This window comes from Pelodiscus sinensis, chromosome 10 (genome assembly GCF_049634645.1).
Source record: "Pelodiscus sinensis isolate JC-2024 chromosome 10, ASM4963464v1, whole genome shotgun sequence".
NCBI lineage: Eukaryota > Metazoa > Chordata > Testudines > Trionychidae > Pelodiscus > Pelodiscus sinensis.
Window position 1 is genome coordinate 36,940,513 of NC_134720.1, and position 17,336 is coordinate 36,957,848.

The 17,336-nt window shown below is 41.5% G+C and overlaps 1 protein-coding gene across 2 annotated transcripts in view; it reads right to left on the minus strand.

Annotated features, from left to right (window-relative positions):
• WDR49 (WD repeat domain 49) overlaps positions 1-17,336 on the minus strand; it is a 90,799-nt gene that overhangs the window by 3,285 nt on the left and 70,178 nt on the right. Inside the window, exons 12-18 of one of the 2 annotated variants that reach the window (XM_075937882.1) lie at positions 15,941-16,039; positions 13,762-13,920; positions 12,696-12,883; positions 12,119-12,316; positions 9,427-9,623; positions 5,756-5,865; positions 5,091-5,237 (exon numbers count right to left, since the gene is read on the minus strand). In XM_075937882.1, coding sequence (XP_075793997.1) covers positions 5,091-5,237; positions 5,756-5,865; positions 9,427-9,623; positions 12,119-12,316; positions 12,696-12,883; positions 13,762-13,920; positions 15,941-16,039 — 1,098 coding nt within the window. The remainder of the gene's footprint in view (positions 1-5,090; positions 5,238-5,755; positions 5,866-9,426; positions 9,624-12,118; positions 12,317-12,695; positions 12,884-13,761; positions 13,921-15,940; positions 16,040-17,336) is intronic. The other variant, XM_075937883.1, reaches the window with a different exon arrangement.

The following is a 17,336-nucleotide window of genomic DNA, read 5'->3' on the forward strand; positions in this document are numbered from 1 at the left end:
CTAGTCCTATGCTGTTACCCAGGTGATGGCTTGATCATTTTTAAGCTAATTAGTACATGTATCTGAACCACAGAGATTGTGGCTATGGCTTAATTACTATACTTAGATGTATGTTTACTTGCATTGTAACAAGCTTTATACATTGGGAGTAAGCAATATTCCCAAATGGCCATTAACAGTGCAGAGACCATAAAAAATAATCATAACTGCACTAAACTGATTGTGCACTGCTCATTACTGCCTAAGCAAGAAGCTGCATCCTTCATGCAGAGTAGGAGAGAAGCACACAGCTCAAGGAATTAAGTATATAGTTTTCATTGGTGCTGAATATCAGCAGCTTGCACTGACTTCATCTGGAGTCCTGGGGCCTGAAGTCAATGGGAATCTTTCTACTGACTTCAGTGCCCTTTGGACCAGATTCTTAATGGTGTAAAGAATTCAAATTTTAAATAATTTACCATATTGTGATATTAAACAACAGAAAATCAGGGTAAATGGCTAAGTACATTATTTGTGCTTAATACCTAATTAATTTGTAATTTACTATTTGGCAAATTTCAGAAGGCATTAGAAGTTCTAAAATTGATCAGTGTATATTTAGAGTACACAATTAATTATATCTAGATGTGTGTCTGAGCATGAATACTATTGACTATGATTTGTTGTTATGCCTAGGGAAATAATTGGGCATTTAGGTCCTGGTCCAAAAGCCACTGAAGTCAATGTAAGTGTTTCCATTGGCTTCAATGGGCTTTAGAGCAGGACATCAAAAGAGCCAGGGTTAGCCTTGTAAGTGGGTCTGCAGCTGCAGCCCTTTGCATGTCTGCAAATTCCCTACCTCACAGAGGTTTTGTGAGGATAAATACACTTTTAGGTTGCAAGGTGATCCAATATGATAGTGGTGGAGGCTATATAAGTGCCTTGGATAGGCCAGGGGTGAGCAAAAGGGCCTCCAAAGGCTGGATCTGGCCCACCAAGTGAGTTGATCTGGCCCACGGACGTCCTGCCGCTCCCCTGCTCCCAGGCCAATTAGGGCCTAGAGGCAGAGGGAGGTGCACAAAGTTTCCTCCACACTTCCAGGAGCATGCGGCGCTTTGAAGTGCTGCACGCTCCTGACAGAGCAGGAGGAAACTTCCTGTGCTCCCTCACCCCTAGGCCAATCAGAGCCTGGGTGTAGGGGGAGCGCGTGCAGTTTCCTCTGCCCTGCCCCTGCCCTGCAAAGCACTTAGAAGTGCTGCTCACTCCTGGAAGGGCGGGAGGAGGCTTCATGTGCTCCCCTGCCCCCAGGCCCTGGTTGGCCGGTGGGTGAAGGAGCGCAGGAAGTCTCCTCCCACTGCCAGGGCATGGTGCTTAGTGGGAAGGGGAGGGAAGGGCTCCTCCAACCTCAGACCAATCATGGTCTGGGGGTGGGGAAGCCCAAAGCATCCTAGCCATGCTGCTTCCTTTTGAGACCCTGCCCCTTCCTTTTGAGACCCCACTTTTTTTGAAGTTGCCCCTGGCAAAAGAAGATTGCCCACCCCTGGGACAGGCAGAATTCCCAGGATTTCAGTGGGATTCTGTACACACTCAATGGTGCGTTTGCACATAGACCTTGATTCAACAAGAAAATCAAGTACATGCTTAACTTAATGGGACTTCATCATGGCTACTAATGTGCTTAAAATTAGTCACATGCCTAAGTGTGTGCAGGATAAGGCCTAGCTACTGACATTTAAACAAAAAACTCTCATCTAAGCAGGGGATGGGCTGCCGGTAAGGTGTAGGCTCTGGGAAGGAGTTTGGGTGCAGGAGGTGTAGGTTGTAGGATGAAGTTTGGGGGGTAGAGGGGCTATTGGAAGTAGTTTTGGGGGTAGGGTGGGAGCTTGGGATGGGCAGGGAGTTGGGAAGCATGAGAGGATGTAGGGTGCAAACTCTGGGATGGAGCTTCAGTGCTGGTTCTGGGTTGGAATGGGGGTGGGGTGAGAATTGCAGGCTCTGGGAGGGAGTTTGGGCTGTTGCAGTGTGGGCTGGGGCAGGGCATGGGGGTACAGGAAGTGGTGCAAGTCATGGGCTGTGGGAAAAGTTTGGGGTAGAAAGGCCTGTGTGGGAGGGCAGCAACACTTAGAGTGGCTCCCATAAGTAACCCTCTGATAGCTTTCCCTAGGAGCGGGGGCTGAGGGATCATTGTGTACTGCTGCTCCTATTGGTTTTGGGGGAGTTTTTGGGAGGGGGCAACATGAGGAGATGCACACATACCCTGCCCAGGGACCAAGGGGACATTTCTGGAAAATCATGCCAGTCTAGACGTAGCCATTGGCAAAAAGCTACTTTTTCCTCTTTACCCTGTCAGTGGTAGTGGCCGACCCTTTTAAGTCCCCAGGGGAAACAGACCAGGGGAGGTACATGAGGCAGCACGTGCAACTGTGGGAGGAGACCTGATCATGATTTTTGGTGGAACCAGAATCCCGGCCCTAGGATAAGAATATTCCTGAAGCACAGACACCACAGGCCTATACATCCCTATACATGCCCCTGCCCATAACAACAAATTGACACAGACTTGCCTGTTCCAACAAGGGCCTATATTAAAGATCCATGTTTAGCTAATAGTTGTTTTTCCAGATTAGTGAAACTAGTGATTAGTGAGATACTGTCACTGTTTTACTATTAACTTTGATTTACTAAGAATTATGTTTGTGACATTTGATTGTTAGTTTCATAAGCTTTGTCTACCAATTTACACTTAATTCAATTCTTATTACCAATTGGAACTCTGTACTTTTTGTGATTTTATGCTATTTTGTTTAATAGAACTTATACATATAGAAGGGTAAAAACTGCTTCTTTATTCATTTAGCTATTGTGAATTTCAGTTGGATTAAGTAAAAAAGGTTGAAATCAGTCATACGTAAATATAACTCTAGTATTTCACACCTGAATCTTTCCCAGGAGCGAGCGAGAGAACATTGATAGGTGGGTAAACATACACTGAGAAAAAAGGATAATTCTGCCAACTGGAAACAAGCATCTGACAAGTAAATGAAGCTTCAAGATATAGATTACAGAAGCAATCTTTAAAATTAAAATGTAGACATTCAATGTCAACATTTGGCCTTGCTGAATCAGCAGCAAAGGCTTTCATTTAATTAGTCCTCTCTCCCCGACTCTCAATGCTTTCCTCATATTTCTCAGCTGACCCTTGCTATCTGGCTTACAAAAACCTGACAATGACTCACCTATAACCATAAATTATTGACATTCAAACAGCTCAATTTTGTAGCTAAGCTTTATCAAATAAATATTACAGTAATGTGTTCTACAAACGAACCCTAAATGTTACAGTAGCAGTGATGTTTCAACATGAGGATTTCTGGTGGACAGGCAAAAAAGGAGGAGCATTAGGGAACCATCAGGGAAAGTGCCAGAGAGAATGCAATCATAATAAAGGATCAAACAAGCCAATTTTCGTTATGGATCAAGACTTAAGCAGTTATAACAAACCTGGATAATAAAGTTAGCATGGTTTAATGTAGGAGGGAAAAGGGTAAGTTGGCAAGAGGTACAGACAACCCACTTGTATTTTAAAGTACAGTCCGACGTAATAGTTATTTTATTGAGGATCCATTTTGTGATTGTTTTGTAGGAATGCGTAAAGCACAGTGTAATGGCCCAAGGACACTCTGTAATGATAGAATATAGCGATAAATGTTTTCTCCAGCACCCTGTACACAACTGCACTTATTGTCTCACGATTTCCCTCCTTGTTTTATTGAATTTTTTTTTCTTGAGTGCTTCTGCTATTGCCAGCCATCTGCAGATTCAGACATTGAGCAGGAGAAGCTGACTGAAGAATTATCTCTTTCCTCCATTTCTTGAATGGAGCTATGTCAGAGATGGTATTGCTCCTCACGCTTGCCTAGACATCCTTCTGCCCCATCTGCCACCTCCTGTCGTTTTTTAATTGTCATTGAAAAGGAATCTAGTATATGCTAAGAAAGTGTCCCCAAAGGGGGATTCCTCAAAATACTGCCAGAAACATTCCACTTTATGGGGACACACATTTATCTCTCTCTCTTTCTCTCTCTCTGGAAGGTAGAGCCATGCGTGCATGGGTAGAGGCAAGCCCCCAGCCCCACTCCGCCACCAGAGGCCACACCCCTGCCTCCCACAGTCCTATGGGAGCCAAGCGCCCCCCCCCCACACACACACACTGTAGGGCAGGCCACCCATCTACCAGCAGGTCAGCCTTTCCTTCTATCAGTCCAGGAGCATAGTGGAAGGAGGGGAAGGGGAAGGGAAGAGCAGGCGGCACATGGTTCCAGCCACTTGCGGCCCTGACAGGACAATAGCAGAGAAGGAGGGTATGTGGCACACAGCTCCAGCCTCCCTCTGCCCGGGAACTGGCATTCAGGAGAAGGAAGGTGGGTGGCACACAGCCTCAGCCTTTCTTGGCCCTACTGGTGCGGAAGAGCATAGGGCAGACAGCTTGCAGGTCCAACAGAAGTACGTGGCATAGGGAAAATGGCGCACAGCCCCAGCCTTCCCCAGAGCACAAGGAGGGCTGTCTCTCCAGCCCCGGGGCATAGGCTATCCCCCTAACCCCAGCATTTCCAATCCAAGGAGGGCTAGCAGCACGCCCCCCTTCCCCTCTCATTCCAGCCTTGGCAGGGCTGAAGCCTAGACAACTCCTGGAGACTGGGTGGAGACATGCTGAAGGGAGGCAGAAGCTGGGCGTTGAGTGTGCCTAAAGGCCAGCCAGACAGTTTGGGAAGGCATTGCCTTCCCCTGCCTCTTATACTCACCACCTATACCTGTGCACATATGACATTTTGTATCTGCATCCACAAAAATGAGCTGTGGATATCCTCATTCGGATCCACATCCATGGATGAGTATACCTGTGGACGTAATGCAGATATCCATAAATTTGCTGCACTCGATAAACATGATTGTGTGTCCTGCTGCTGTGTTGAAGATCCTGGTCAGCAACTAAGCAATAAATCTCAGCTTTTTCATCTCATTCTCACACAGATGGTGCAAGCTATTGACCTTTATTTTTGCCTTTTTGTGCAGAAAGCTAGAGGAAACAAATATAATTAAGATCTACTTACTTTTAGAAAAAGAAGGGAACTTCAGATTTTCAGAGCACTGCTCCTCAGTCATTTCCCCAAAGTATTTGTCAGGGTTTAGAACAAAGTCAGGCTTGTTCATTTCAACCACCTTCTCAAGGGTTCTGATTTTTAATGATCTAAATGTGCCTTTAAATCAGCATGATTATTGAAAAAATAGAATTAATTCCATATAAAAGCCCAGTTATGTTTATAAGATAAGGTGTTTTTTCTTGTCTAGCTAAATATTACTCTACATTAGCACATGATAAAATGATATATTTATGTAGCACATCTCAACCAAATCAATGGTGACCCAACCTCCTTTATGTCCTATAAGCCAAAGTAGAGCTGCCTAACGTGTACCCACAAGAAATAAATATGCCCCCATCCACAAATCATGTAGCTCACTGAGTTCACTGAAAACTGGACCTATGTCTCCACCTAGATCCTTTCTACCGGACAGCAGGTTATATATGAGTGCAGGCATCTATTGTAAGGTGGCCCAAGGAAAAGACTAGAACCATTTTTAACTTGCTATCTGTAAAACAACTCTATTACCTTTGGTTCTGTTCAGGCTTTCTTCCCAGGAAAGACCCCATAAGATTCTGTACTTACAGATGCAGGATAACAACTACTGAGGTTATGTCGTCAAAATGGCTGTTTACCAAATGAGTTTTGCAAGGCCTTCCCATTGAAGAACTTATATTTCTTTCTTTTCTGGGTTTTGCTTTCTTTGTAATTTTTACCCAAGATCGTGTTTTCCCATGGACTGATCCTAGAAAAATAAAAGTGAAGTGGCATTTTTTGAGTAAAATTTAAATGCAAGAACAAAAGTGACAGGCATTTATTTTGTCTCCTCCTGCCATTTCTATTTTCATCCTTTGTCGAATATGTTTTCATGCATTCAAAGGGTTATACCTTTCTGTGTCCACATACATCTACACTGCACAGCTAACAAGCCGCCCATTATTTTGAAATAATTTTCAAAATAATGGGCACTCTATTTCAGCATCCCCATAAACCTCGTTCCACAAGGGTGATGGTATGTGTCGAAATAGCGCTTTATTTCAAAATTTGGCACTGTGTAGATGCACCAAATTTCTAAATAGCCTATTGCGAAATTCAATTGAAATAAGATACACAATTTGCATAGCGCAAATTGCATGTCTTATTTCAAGTTTAGGGTGCTGTGTAGAAACACCCATAGTGATTAAGTGTCAGAATACATAGAACATGTGTATAGCTCCACATGGCTCTTTGTGTCAGTAACCATATGCTACATGACTACATATTTTCTTATAGGGCCTAATTAGAAGTCTATTGAAATCAATAGAAAGGCTTCCATTGATTTCAATGGACTTAGGATTGGACCCATAATCATTTTTATTATTCATGTGTAAAATGATAAAATTATTCAAGTATAAGGCTGGATATTTAGTAAAAACAAAAACAAAAAAACCCATGAATGACTGCAAAAGTCCCTTTGTAGTGAATGAGACGTTTTCTTTCACTAAGAGCCTATGAGAGAAAGTGCTTTTAGGCCATTTTCCTAGGCTCCAATCCATCCTCATAGATGCCTTGTGACTATAACTGGGCAGAGAAAGGTAAATCTGTTTTGTGATGGATTTAAAAATTTGGAACTCCTTTCCTCCGCCCCCAAGTTCTCTGAAAAAGGGAATTGGGTACCAGCTCTGGGACTGACACAGCTTTTCCCAGAGCTCTAGACCTGGAGCCCCATGCTGCTAAGAAATTAACTAGGCAAATGAGCTAGCAGGAAACTTGGCAGGCGGATGTTCACTGGAAACTTTAGCAAAAACCAAACCATCTCCATGAAATGATTTGATTCGGTCAAATCAGTAACTTTTGAGAAATGGGGTTTTGTTGGAATTTTTTGGACCAGCATTACTTTCCAGATTCATTATCATTCTGTTAATAAATAACAAATAGGATTATGAATCTACTACTTGAGCTACAACCTCATGCTAGTAAATCAGTGCTTTTTTTGTTTAAAAAAAAAAAAAAGGTGATGGTACTCCAGGGGAAAAGTTGTTGAGCTCTGACTGAAGGTGCTGGTACTGCGTCTGGAGGTGCTGGTACTGCGTATTGGGCAGTACCATCACAAAAAAAGCACTAGATCTACAAAGAGAACATGCTGTAAAGGAGTGTTCCGATCCTTTTAATGCTTTGAGCCATATCAACATGCCCTAGTAGTAAGTACTAAAAGCCCCCACTTCCCATGCATCTGGTCTTGACTGAAGGAGTAACTGCTCCCAAGTCTACATACTAGTGAAATATTTACTAGAGTACACAAACGCTATTCTCCTTTCTTATACGCTTACAAATGGGTATTCGATTTGGAACAATTCCATCTCTTTTTCTTCAGATGCTTCTGAAAAAAGTCAAATTCATCTCAAGAGAAGTCTAATAAACCACCTGTTCTGCTCCAGGGTAGAAGGGTAATCTGGTGCTGCTCCAAGCACACATTCAGTATCTTTCTGAAAATAGCAGAATCTGCTTCAATACTGAGCCCAGATATGTTGTTGGAGAGCATTTGACGATGTTTAAGTCAAGGCATGTGCTTATAATTATATTTCCATGGTTCAACTTGGAATAATCTTAGCAGGTTTTTTTTTCCATTTTCTATGGACCTGTTGGATATAGGAACTGATTCAGATGTCATTTACCACACAGTAAGGGTGTGTCTAAACTACACCCCTCTACCAACAGAGGGATGTAGATTAGGCACATCTCTATTGCAAATGAAGTGGGGATTTAAATATCCCACGCTTCATTTGAATAGAAATGGCCGCCACTTTTTGCTGATTCAGCACTTTTCTGGCAAAAAGCGGCAGTCTAGATGGGGATCGGTCGACAAGGAAAGCCTTTTCCGACCAATTCTGTAAACCTCGTTGCACGAGGCATAAGGGATATTTACCACAGTAAATAGTTACCACTTGTTCTTTAATCCTTAAGAATGTACCACTATGTTCTGAACAATCTTATCTGCCACTAAAATGCTGTTAATTTTAATTCATTTTGCTCATACTTTATTGATATTATGTGACATTTTTAATAATATCATGGAAGAATATAACCTTTTAAAATCTTTTATAAATGTAAATCTTTTCTGCTATTACATTACAGAAGTTATTCAAGCCAAAGAAGGACTTGTGTATAGTTTAATTTTACTGCTCTTATGCCTTAACACAATCCATGTTATAAATGTCATTAAAGATTTAAATGTTTAGGCATACACTGTATTTTCTCAGAGAGAGGCACGTAACTACTTGAGCATTAAGAACAAATATAAACCCTCCTAATGGGAGGTAATAAATTGCACGTTTATTATGGTTATGACAGAAGAACAGTGTAGTCTAAAAATATATCACAAAAGTAGCATATAGTTTGCCAAGAAGTAATCCAGATACAGAGAATTTTAAAATGCTTAAGCAAGCTGACACATAGCACACTACAGCTCATTTTAGGAAAGGAGCGTGACCGGGGATGCTGACAAGGGTCGAGGAATAGGGGCAGCTGCCTTGGGGCCCAGCGATTTGAAAGGGACCAGGGCTCTGGTCCACTGTCCCTGCTACCTTGGCAACAAGCAGAGCCCCAGATCATTTTAATTGCCACTGGAGCCCCCAGTAGTGCATGGTCTGCAGTGTTGAAGGGCTGGCTGGGGAGGCCCCAGCCTCACCTCTTCTGCCGAAGGCCCCACCTTGACTTGGACTCAGGACACCTGAATTTTGCTCTCAGCTCTTCCACTGGCCTGCTGTGACAGTTCCCTCTCTGTTCAGTTATAATGTATATAAAACAGCAACAGAAAGGGGGAAATAGAAAGTAAAATCAAATTTAACCCCTTCATAAGGCATTCTGAGATCTACTGATGAACAGAAAGAGCTAGGTGGCATTATAGCACAGGGATAGTGTGGCACTGCACTGTCTCATGGGATGTTACACCCAGAATTCTGTGCAGAAACATTGCTGCTCTGTCCCTTCAAAGGTACCTGATTTTCTGACTGAAAATGAACCTTTTGGGGGCAAAATTATCATTTTCTGTGGAAAAATGTCCATTGATTTTTCCATCAGGCAACAAACCACAGTGAAACATTTCAATTTTAGGAATGTAGAAACGTTTCATTTTGATAAAAAATGAAGAAATGAAACATTTCAAAAATTCCAAATAAAAATTGTTTGCCATTTTTGTTCACAATAAATAAAGACATGAATACATCCAAAAATCAATTTATTTTGTTTCAGTTTGGAATGAAAATAAATATATTTAAAAATATGCCAAAAGCTACCTTTGCAAGCCCTCTTTTGATAAATGACTTACATGTTTACAGATTCCTCATTGCCTTCCATAACTAGTGTAGCTTGTTCTGGAGAGTTAGGAGATGGCTCTACTTCAAGAGCGGGGGCTTCTTTTTTCTTTAAAATGTCAACCTTTTCTTCCCTTTGACTCATATTTTTGTCTTGATTTTGCTCTCCTTTAGGATGTGAAGAAGCATTTTCAATTTGCCAGTGTTTTTCCTAATAAAGTTAAGCAGAAAGTATTTTAAAGTCATTCAGAGCTAAAATATTTCTTTTTATATTTTAACCCCCTTTCATATACAAGTACCCTCAGATACAAAGTTTTAACACAGCTATTGGTTTCATAATTTTCTTACACACATACATAAGCAACTAGTCTTCTGGACCCAGATCCATATTATTTACATTATAATAGCCCGTAGAGGCTACACCCAAGACTCCCATTGTGCGAGGCACTGTAAAACACAGAGATATACACAAGACTCTGCCTTGAAAAACTAATAATTTCAGCAAGTTCAGCAATATTTCTCCCCCCCTCAAAAATTATAATTTAGGGTACGTCTAGACTACATGCCTCTGTCGCCAGAGGCATGTAGATTAGGCTACCCGACATAGTAAAATGAAGTGGCGATTTAAATAATCGCCGCTTCATTTAAATTTACATGGCTGCCGCGCTGAGCCGACAAACAGCTGATCAGCTGTTTGTCGGCTCAGCGCGATAGTCTGGACGCACGGGTGTCGACATCAAAGGTATTTGTCAACCACCCAGGTACACCTCCTGGGATGAGGTTTACCTGGGTGGTTGACAAATACCTTTGATGTTGGCACCCGCGCGTCCAGACTATCGCGCTGAGCCGACAAACAGCTGATCAGCTGTTTGTCGGCTCAGCGCGGCAGCCATGTAAATTTAAATGAAGCGGCGATTATTTAAATCGCTGCTTCATTTTACTATGTCGGGTAGCCTAATCTACATGCCTCTGGCGAAAGAGGCATATAGTCTAGACGTACCCTTAGTTTCTTATGAGAATGTTTACTTGGATTAAATTTTTCACATTACTGATCAGAAAAATTGAAGATACTGTACTTATTTCAACATATCAGATAGTTTTCTGTTTCAGCATTTCTGATTTTAAACTTTTCCAGAATTATTAATTTTACAAAACTTTCTGATATTTTGACTATATGTTTGACATTAAAAATACTACACATTTCTGTTTAGTTTGTCAGTGGAAGTGTTTGGAAAATGGATGTATCCCCTTTAAGTAGTGACAGACCAAATTACTATGATGGGGTGGATAAACCCCATACTGTAGAGTTAAGGACGCAGGAACAAATGTGGTCGGAAGCCCCATTCAACCAGACCTGCTCCAATTTGAGAAGGGACTCAAAAGGGAGTGTCTTCAGCACTAAAGGGTGCCAGGCAGAGAGAGGCAGAGCTGCACTCACTGCTGCAGAGGGACTATACCATGAAGGCCTCCTCATGGGGATGTCTACAGAAGGGAGCTGGGAATCACTAACCTGCTGAGATGCCCAGATTGCCAAGGACAGCCACCTGCCATGATGCAACCTGATGTTGAGGGCAGAGCAGTAGAGGAGGCCCGGGGAAGAATGTTTACTGGATCATGAGTAGCAGAATCCTGCTTTACAATGCTCAAGGGGACCGTAGCTGGGAAACCCAGTGAAGTGGAAAGACTCTGGTTTTCCTTACCCCTTTATCATTAGGTAGACTGTTACCCTTACACCTCACCCCACTCATAGTGACTAAATGTGATCTGTTATTAAATCATTATTTATTAATACAGCTATGGTGGTTTCACAATGATCCATTTGCTCTTCTTAGAAAACATGTCTCCATGATTCAGATATTATCAACAGGAGCAGAAACATGGCTTCAGGAGTGGTAGAAGGAATGGAAAAGTAAGTGGTGACTATAGCTGGACACTAAATAGTTTTCTTGCCCCACAAAAGTTTTCCAAATGAGGCAGAACAGGGACTTGAACCTCCCTAACCATTTTTTCTCTGGCCCATTGATACAAAGTTGTGTTCCATCAAGACTGAAGAGGTTGAGAGAAGCCTAAACTAAAATAGCCAGTAGACTGTGTTTTAAGACAGTCACCTGAGCTGTGCAGACCCTATTTCAAATCCCAACCCTGAATCAGTTTTTGGAAAAAGGGGAATATTCTTCTCCTTTATATTGACTAGAGGTTCCACCCCAAACTTAAGAAGCCTTCTCAACAAAAGTTGTATAAAAAACAACACATTTCCATTAAATAACAACGAGGCGTCCTTGTTTTATCATTTTCCAACTAAACAAACATTTTGTCAGGAAACTCCTGACCAACTCCAGTAGTGACTTAGTCTTTGCCCAAAACTTGAGTGAGACTGACACCAACCATTTTGAACTTAAGTAAAAAGTGTGGTAGCCACATGTATGTTTTCATTTGGATTCTGTTTTCCCAGCCAAGAATTCAAGTAGAAATGCCAAAATCTAAAGCGAAAATCTGTTCAAGATATTTCCACTATGTCATTCATGTACAGAATAGCAAACATAGTTAAACTGGATGGCCGATTTCCCCAGGACTTATCTGGCAGTAGAGAAACTGATGTGAAGGACCAACAGCAAAATAATGAATTAAAACATCAACATCCTGGAAATGAAACATGCTGGGTCAGCCAGCGCTACCCATAATAGTTGCTGAGAGGAATATTTCTACCTGACCAAATGTTCCAATTGTTGTACCATGCATATCACTAAGAACAACACGGCAGTCTAAAGAGGAGGAGAGGATGAGTAGGCAACTGCTTCGCATACATGTCTCCAGAGAAGTAACACAGTCATCATGTGGCTGAAACGATCTTATCAGAGTAGGTGGTTGGGTTACTTTGCTCTCACTGGAACTGAGGCAGTAGTCCTGGTAAAAAGAAAATGGTGGTTATCTGAGGAAGGGGGGTATTTTGGAAATGGGAATCAATGGACAGGCAAACCCTGCCCTTGAGAGAATGATGGAGACAAATCTCAAGATTTTCTTCTTCTTGGGTTTTAAAGAACAATGTGATACTTCTGCCAGTCAGACTTTGTATTAGGTGCATGGCAATAGGCACCAGAGGTTCTAATCCAGCACCAATTGAAAGAATCTCACTGACTTCAGTGGATATTTTGGGTCCAAGTTTGAAAATGTTTATCAATCTTTTTCCTTGCTAAAAAACAGGTAAAACCCAACTCAGATGCATTTATCCAAACCAACTGGGAACATGAGAAATACAAAGAGAGAGTCAAATCTTTTATTGTACCTGTATATACCATATTTTCATCCATCCAGCTATATCCCCCGTTATGAGGTATTGACTCATTTTATCAATGGTCATGATAATGGATCCAACTCCGCTGTGGGCTTCAAACTGGGCTATGAGCTGGCTTTTAAAAGTATTCCAAAACCTAACATAGCCTGCACCTCCACATGACACTAAGTTTGCTCCACCTATAAATACAGAAATATGGCTGAATAAGCAGCAAAAATCATCAGCTTTCTTATATATAATATTTTAAGGGTGAGGATAACTGGTTAACCAGTTAACCAGTTACATCTCTAATAAACATTTGAGGGATGCAGTTCAGAGCAATACCAACAAAACAGAGTCTAATGCTAAAAAATGTTCCCTAGGGACCTGTTGTTAATCTTCTTCGTGTATATTGTGATACACTGAAATCTTTATGTAACTGATTTTCTTTATGGGTATGAAAGGAACCCTGGTCATTCAATTTGTAGATACAGAACAAATCCTAAGGAGCCATTTTAACTGCAGATTTTCCAATCATTGCAGGTGAATCTGCAGATGCTTTCCAGTTTGCTTTGCAAATACATGATGTTGACTCAGAAAACGCCTGTTAAAGCAGGCATAAAGAAATTATATTTTACATTCTCAAAGGCAGAGCTGCATATACCATTATAGAACCAAATTCTGCCATGACTTACATCTTGTGCAAGCTCATTGACTTAAGTGGAACTGCAGGAGGTATAAATCAATGCACAATTTGGATCTCTGTGTGTAGCCAGACTTCAGATACAAATGAGTTCAGCTGGGATATTTAAAATTAACATCAATGTGAGTTTTGGGGCAATCAAATCAAATGACAATGAGAATGGATGCAAAACAAAAGATTATTGTTTGAAAAGCATTCTAACATTGTATAGGAGAAGTACTGTAAGGTCATTATTAGGGGGCAAGAAGAAAAAGAAACTGTGAAACCGATAATAAATTATCACTATTAATAATGAGCTCTTCCAAGTACTGTTGTTCAATATAGGCAAAGTAAGCATAGCCAAGATTCTAGTGTGTAGAAATTACTTTAAGGTACCTGTCACTGAAGTATTCTTTCTAGCTTCTAGGAACAAAAGCTTGGTAATAGCATTGTTGCACTCAGTGTCAGAATCATAGAAGTCAGCTACAGACATTGTATGTCTTATAGAGGATGTTCTTCCAGCAGAACTAAGCGGCTGTTGTAGTACCAGAGTATCTGTAAAAGGCATTCCTTATTATCTCTCTCTCTCTCTCTCTCTATATATATATATATATTTAAAAAAATCCTATGGGATGACAAAATGATGTCATCATGTCACTCTGCATCGCACCTGACTCCTCCCTCCCTCCCCTTTCCCCAGTGATTGTGAGCTGGAGCTGCCATGCCACAGCCTCACCCTTCCCCAGCAGGTGGGGGGAGAGCATGGGGCCTGGCAAGGCCTCGGCCTGGCACCCCTTCCCCACCGGCAGCCAGAGGGAGAATGGGGGACCAGGCAAAGATTGCAGGGCCTGGCAAGGCCTTGGGCCAGCCCCTGTCCCCACTCTGGCAGCCACAGGGAGCACGCAGGGTCTGGCAAGGCCTTGGCCTGGCCCCGCTCTGCCCAGTGGTCATGGGAAAAGAGCCAGAGATGGTGTGGCGGGGGGAGGGGAGGGAGGAAAAAGGGTATAGCCAGGGCTGGCTGATCTTCCGCCCTGCCCAATAGCCAGGAGCAGGGAGGGGGCAGGCCAGGGCTACTACGACTCAGCCTGGCCCTCCACGGCTGGGGGGAAAGCAGGGCTGCCTACCCCCAGAGAAGGGGGTTGGCAAGCATAGCAAGCAGGGGCCAGCTGCCTACCAGGCAATAATAGGAGTTTGTGTTTATCAGTAGACATCTCAAAAACACTTGGCATCTGATTTTTTCCAAGTTTTTTTTATGTTATTTTATTAATTCAAGCTGAACCTTCAGGATGTTCATGCTATTAAAACTATTAATATGAGACAAATTCTGCCACATTTACTCTTGGTAAACCACATCTTACTTTGGGAGTTCAATAGTACTATTTTGCAGAATAAGGTATTACTCAGCAGTGACCTCTTTAAGGAACACACAATAAATTGACTAGCTCATTTTCTATTGCCAGCAGTTGGATCAATGAGTTGCATGCATAGCCTGTATGATGAATAAAGGCCTATCTGAACAGAAGTTTTCCCCAGTTATGGGGGCCAGATCTTCAGAAAGTATAAAAAATGACATAGCTCTATTAAGTCAGTGCAGATGTGCCAATTTACACTGAGCATCTGACACATGATCCCTGCAGAATGGTTTACTGAACAGCAGGACCATCAAGAGTCACTTAGTTGTAATATGAGACACATTGTCTGGACCAGATCATCAGCTGATTACAGTCAGTGTGGTTCAATGCAGCTATGTCAATTTACATCAGTTTAAGATCTGCTTCTCTGAGATTTCAACCCTGTAAAGACCATGAAGCTCTTATAGTTCCTTTGGCATATCTTCTGTAATCACAATATTTTAAGCATTCTGCAGTGTCTTGCTCATTATAAAGTAACAATCCACTGGCTATGTCTTTCCTATGTCCCTGCTGAACCGTGTATGTGCAACTGAGAAATAAATTTCAAGACAGGATATATATTATATTTATTCCCCTGCAAAACTTGGAAGAAACATTAAGAACATCTAAGTAAGAACTATAGAAAGTATTTATTTGCCAAGCCATTTTCCTTATGCTCAGATGTGTGTTATCATAAAATGTACTTCAGGCTAAATTGTGGAATAATTATAGATTTCCAACTGGCACGACATTTAATATATGTTATGCCACTAGTCTGTGCAAACTGTCAACCCAGTGAAGTTTTCAGGTTTTGAGCAGTCTCAAGGGCAGAAGCCTCCACAAGGTTCAGTTGATATTATTTATTATCCGACACTGAACAAGGCAAAAATTAAGGAAATGCTCCCTGGTGAAGGTAATATAGAAGTGCTTATGTCGATCTGTGACAATAAACAAAAGTAATAGCTTTGAGAGGTAAATAGAATAAATGAATGTGTATAAGGCAAGCACAACCTCCAGGCTGCTTTCTGTCACTCTGACAAGACAAGGGTATAAATAATTCCCCTAATCTCCACTCAATTATCAGCAATTTAGTGACACACTTAATATTATATACAGAGGCAAACAATATGTATGCTTTGCCTAGAGCTTGAAAGCAGTGCTGTTTCAATAAGATACTGACTCACCCGATTTGGATTTCAGAGATTTTTGGGGATCCAGATAAATTTTAAGGGAGGCAGTTTCTGTACTATTATTCCACACAACAATTTCGCCATCACAGCTCCCTGTATTAGGCAAAGAAAAGACATCATACTGTAAACTCAGTAGCCAATCTTGATCTTTCCAGCAGCTACAATTATTTTATTGCCAACACAACCATATTTTCCTTTTTGTACAGGATAGGTCACATTAAAAGGATTAGCAAGGCTTGTATTCCCTTGTATCTGTAACCTTTGGATGTTTAATCCTCTCCTACAAAGGTTGCTGTAAAGGGGATATTTCTCTGGTTTTATAAAAAAAGCAGACCGTAGAGAAATTGACAGATGCTTTCTAAAGCATCTAGGAGATTCCGATGCACATCTTCCATAAATTGTAATGTGCCCAAATCCCCTATGATGCTTTGATAATCTACCAATTCATCCTTTTTTTTCTTCTTCTTCTTCGGTATCTGATGAAGTGAGTTGTAGCTCACAAAAGCTTATGCCCTAATATCATAATACATATGTTAGTCTTTAAAGTGCCACTGGACTCCTTGTTTTTACCAAACAAAAAGTAACCCTTAGCATAAAGGACTCTCTGGAGCACTGTGATTTGGGGTGGATTCAGCAGCCAAAGGCTGGAATCTGTTTGCCATGATCAGGCCAGAATGAGGATGATGGATGAAGTTCAAATTCTTGTTTGAAGTTTAACAAAACATAAGGCCAGACTCATCCTGATTTGACACACTAAGTTGTTTGCCACACATTGGACCGGATGCTAATCTCATTTCCACCACTGGTGTAATTCACAAGCAGTCACTTGAGATGCCTCTGTAGGAGATAATTGTACAGCGCCGTCTATATTTGGAGCTGAGCTAGCTTTTCATCAAGCTAACGCACTAAATGTAGCATAGGCACTGGAACTTGTGCAGTGGCATGAACTCACCCTAGAGACCACTGCTACGCTGCTATTTTTAGCTCACTTGGTTATTGAAAGCTAGTGTGAGTGTGTCTACTTGGTTGGGAATCACACTCTTAGCTCTAAGTGCAGACATAGTTTAAGTGAAATCAGAATCAAGCCCATTGCATTATAGTGTTTAACTAAGGCAGTCTAGTGAGATTGGAGGGGGCTACTTATTAACATTTAAAATAACCAGAGCACATTCTTATTCTCCTTTCCCCAGGGCAAGAATAAATATTTGGGAATAAAAAAAAACCTGATATCTACTATTACCTAATTTAAATAAAAAGCTTTCCTTTTTGTCCATGTATTTATGTCAGAATGGAGGGACAGCACTTTCCTAACACTTCACTGACTGTGGCGTTTGCCCTCTCATCTCGTCACTTGTATGACTTCCTTTCTTCATTAACTAAAGATGGGCTA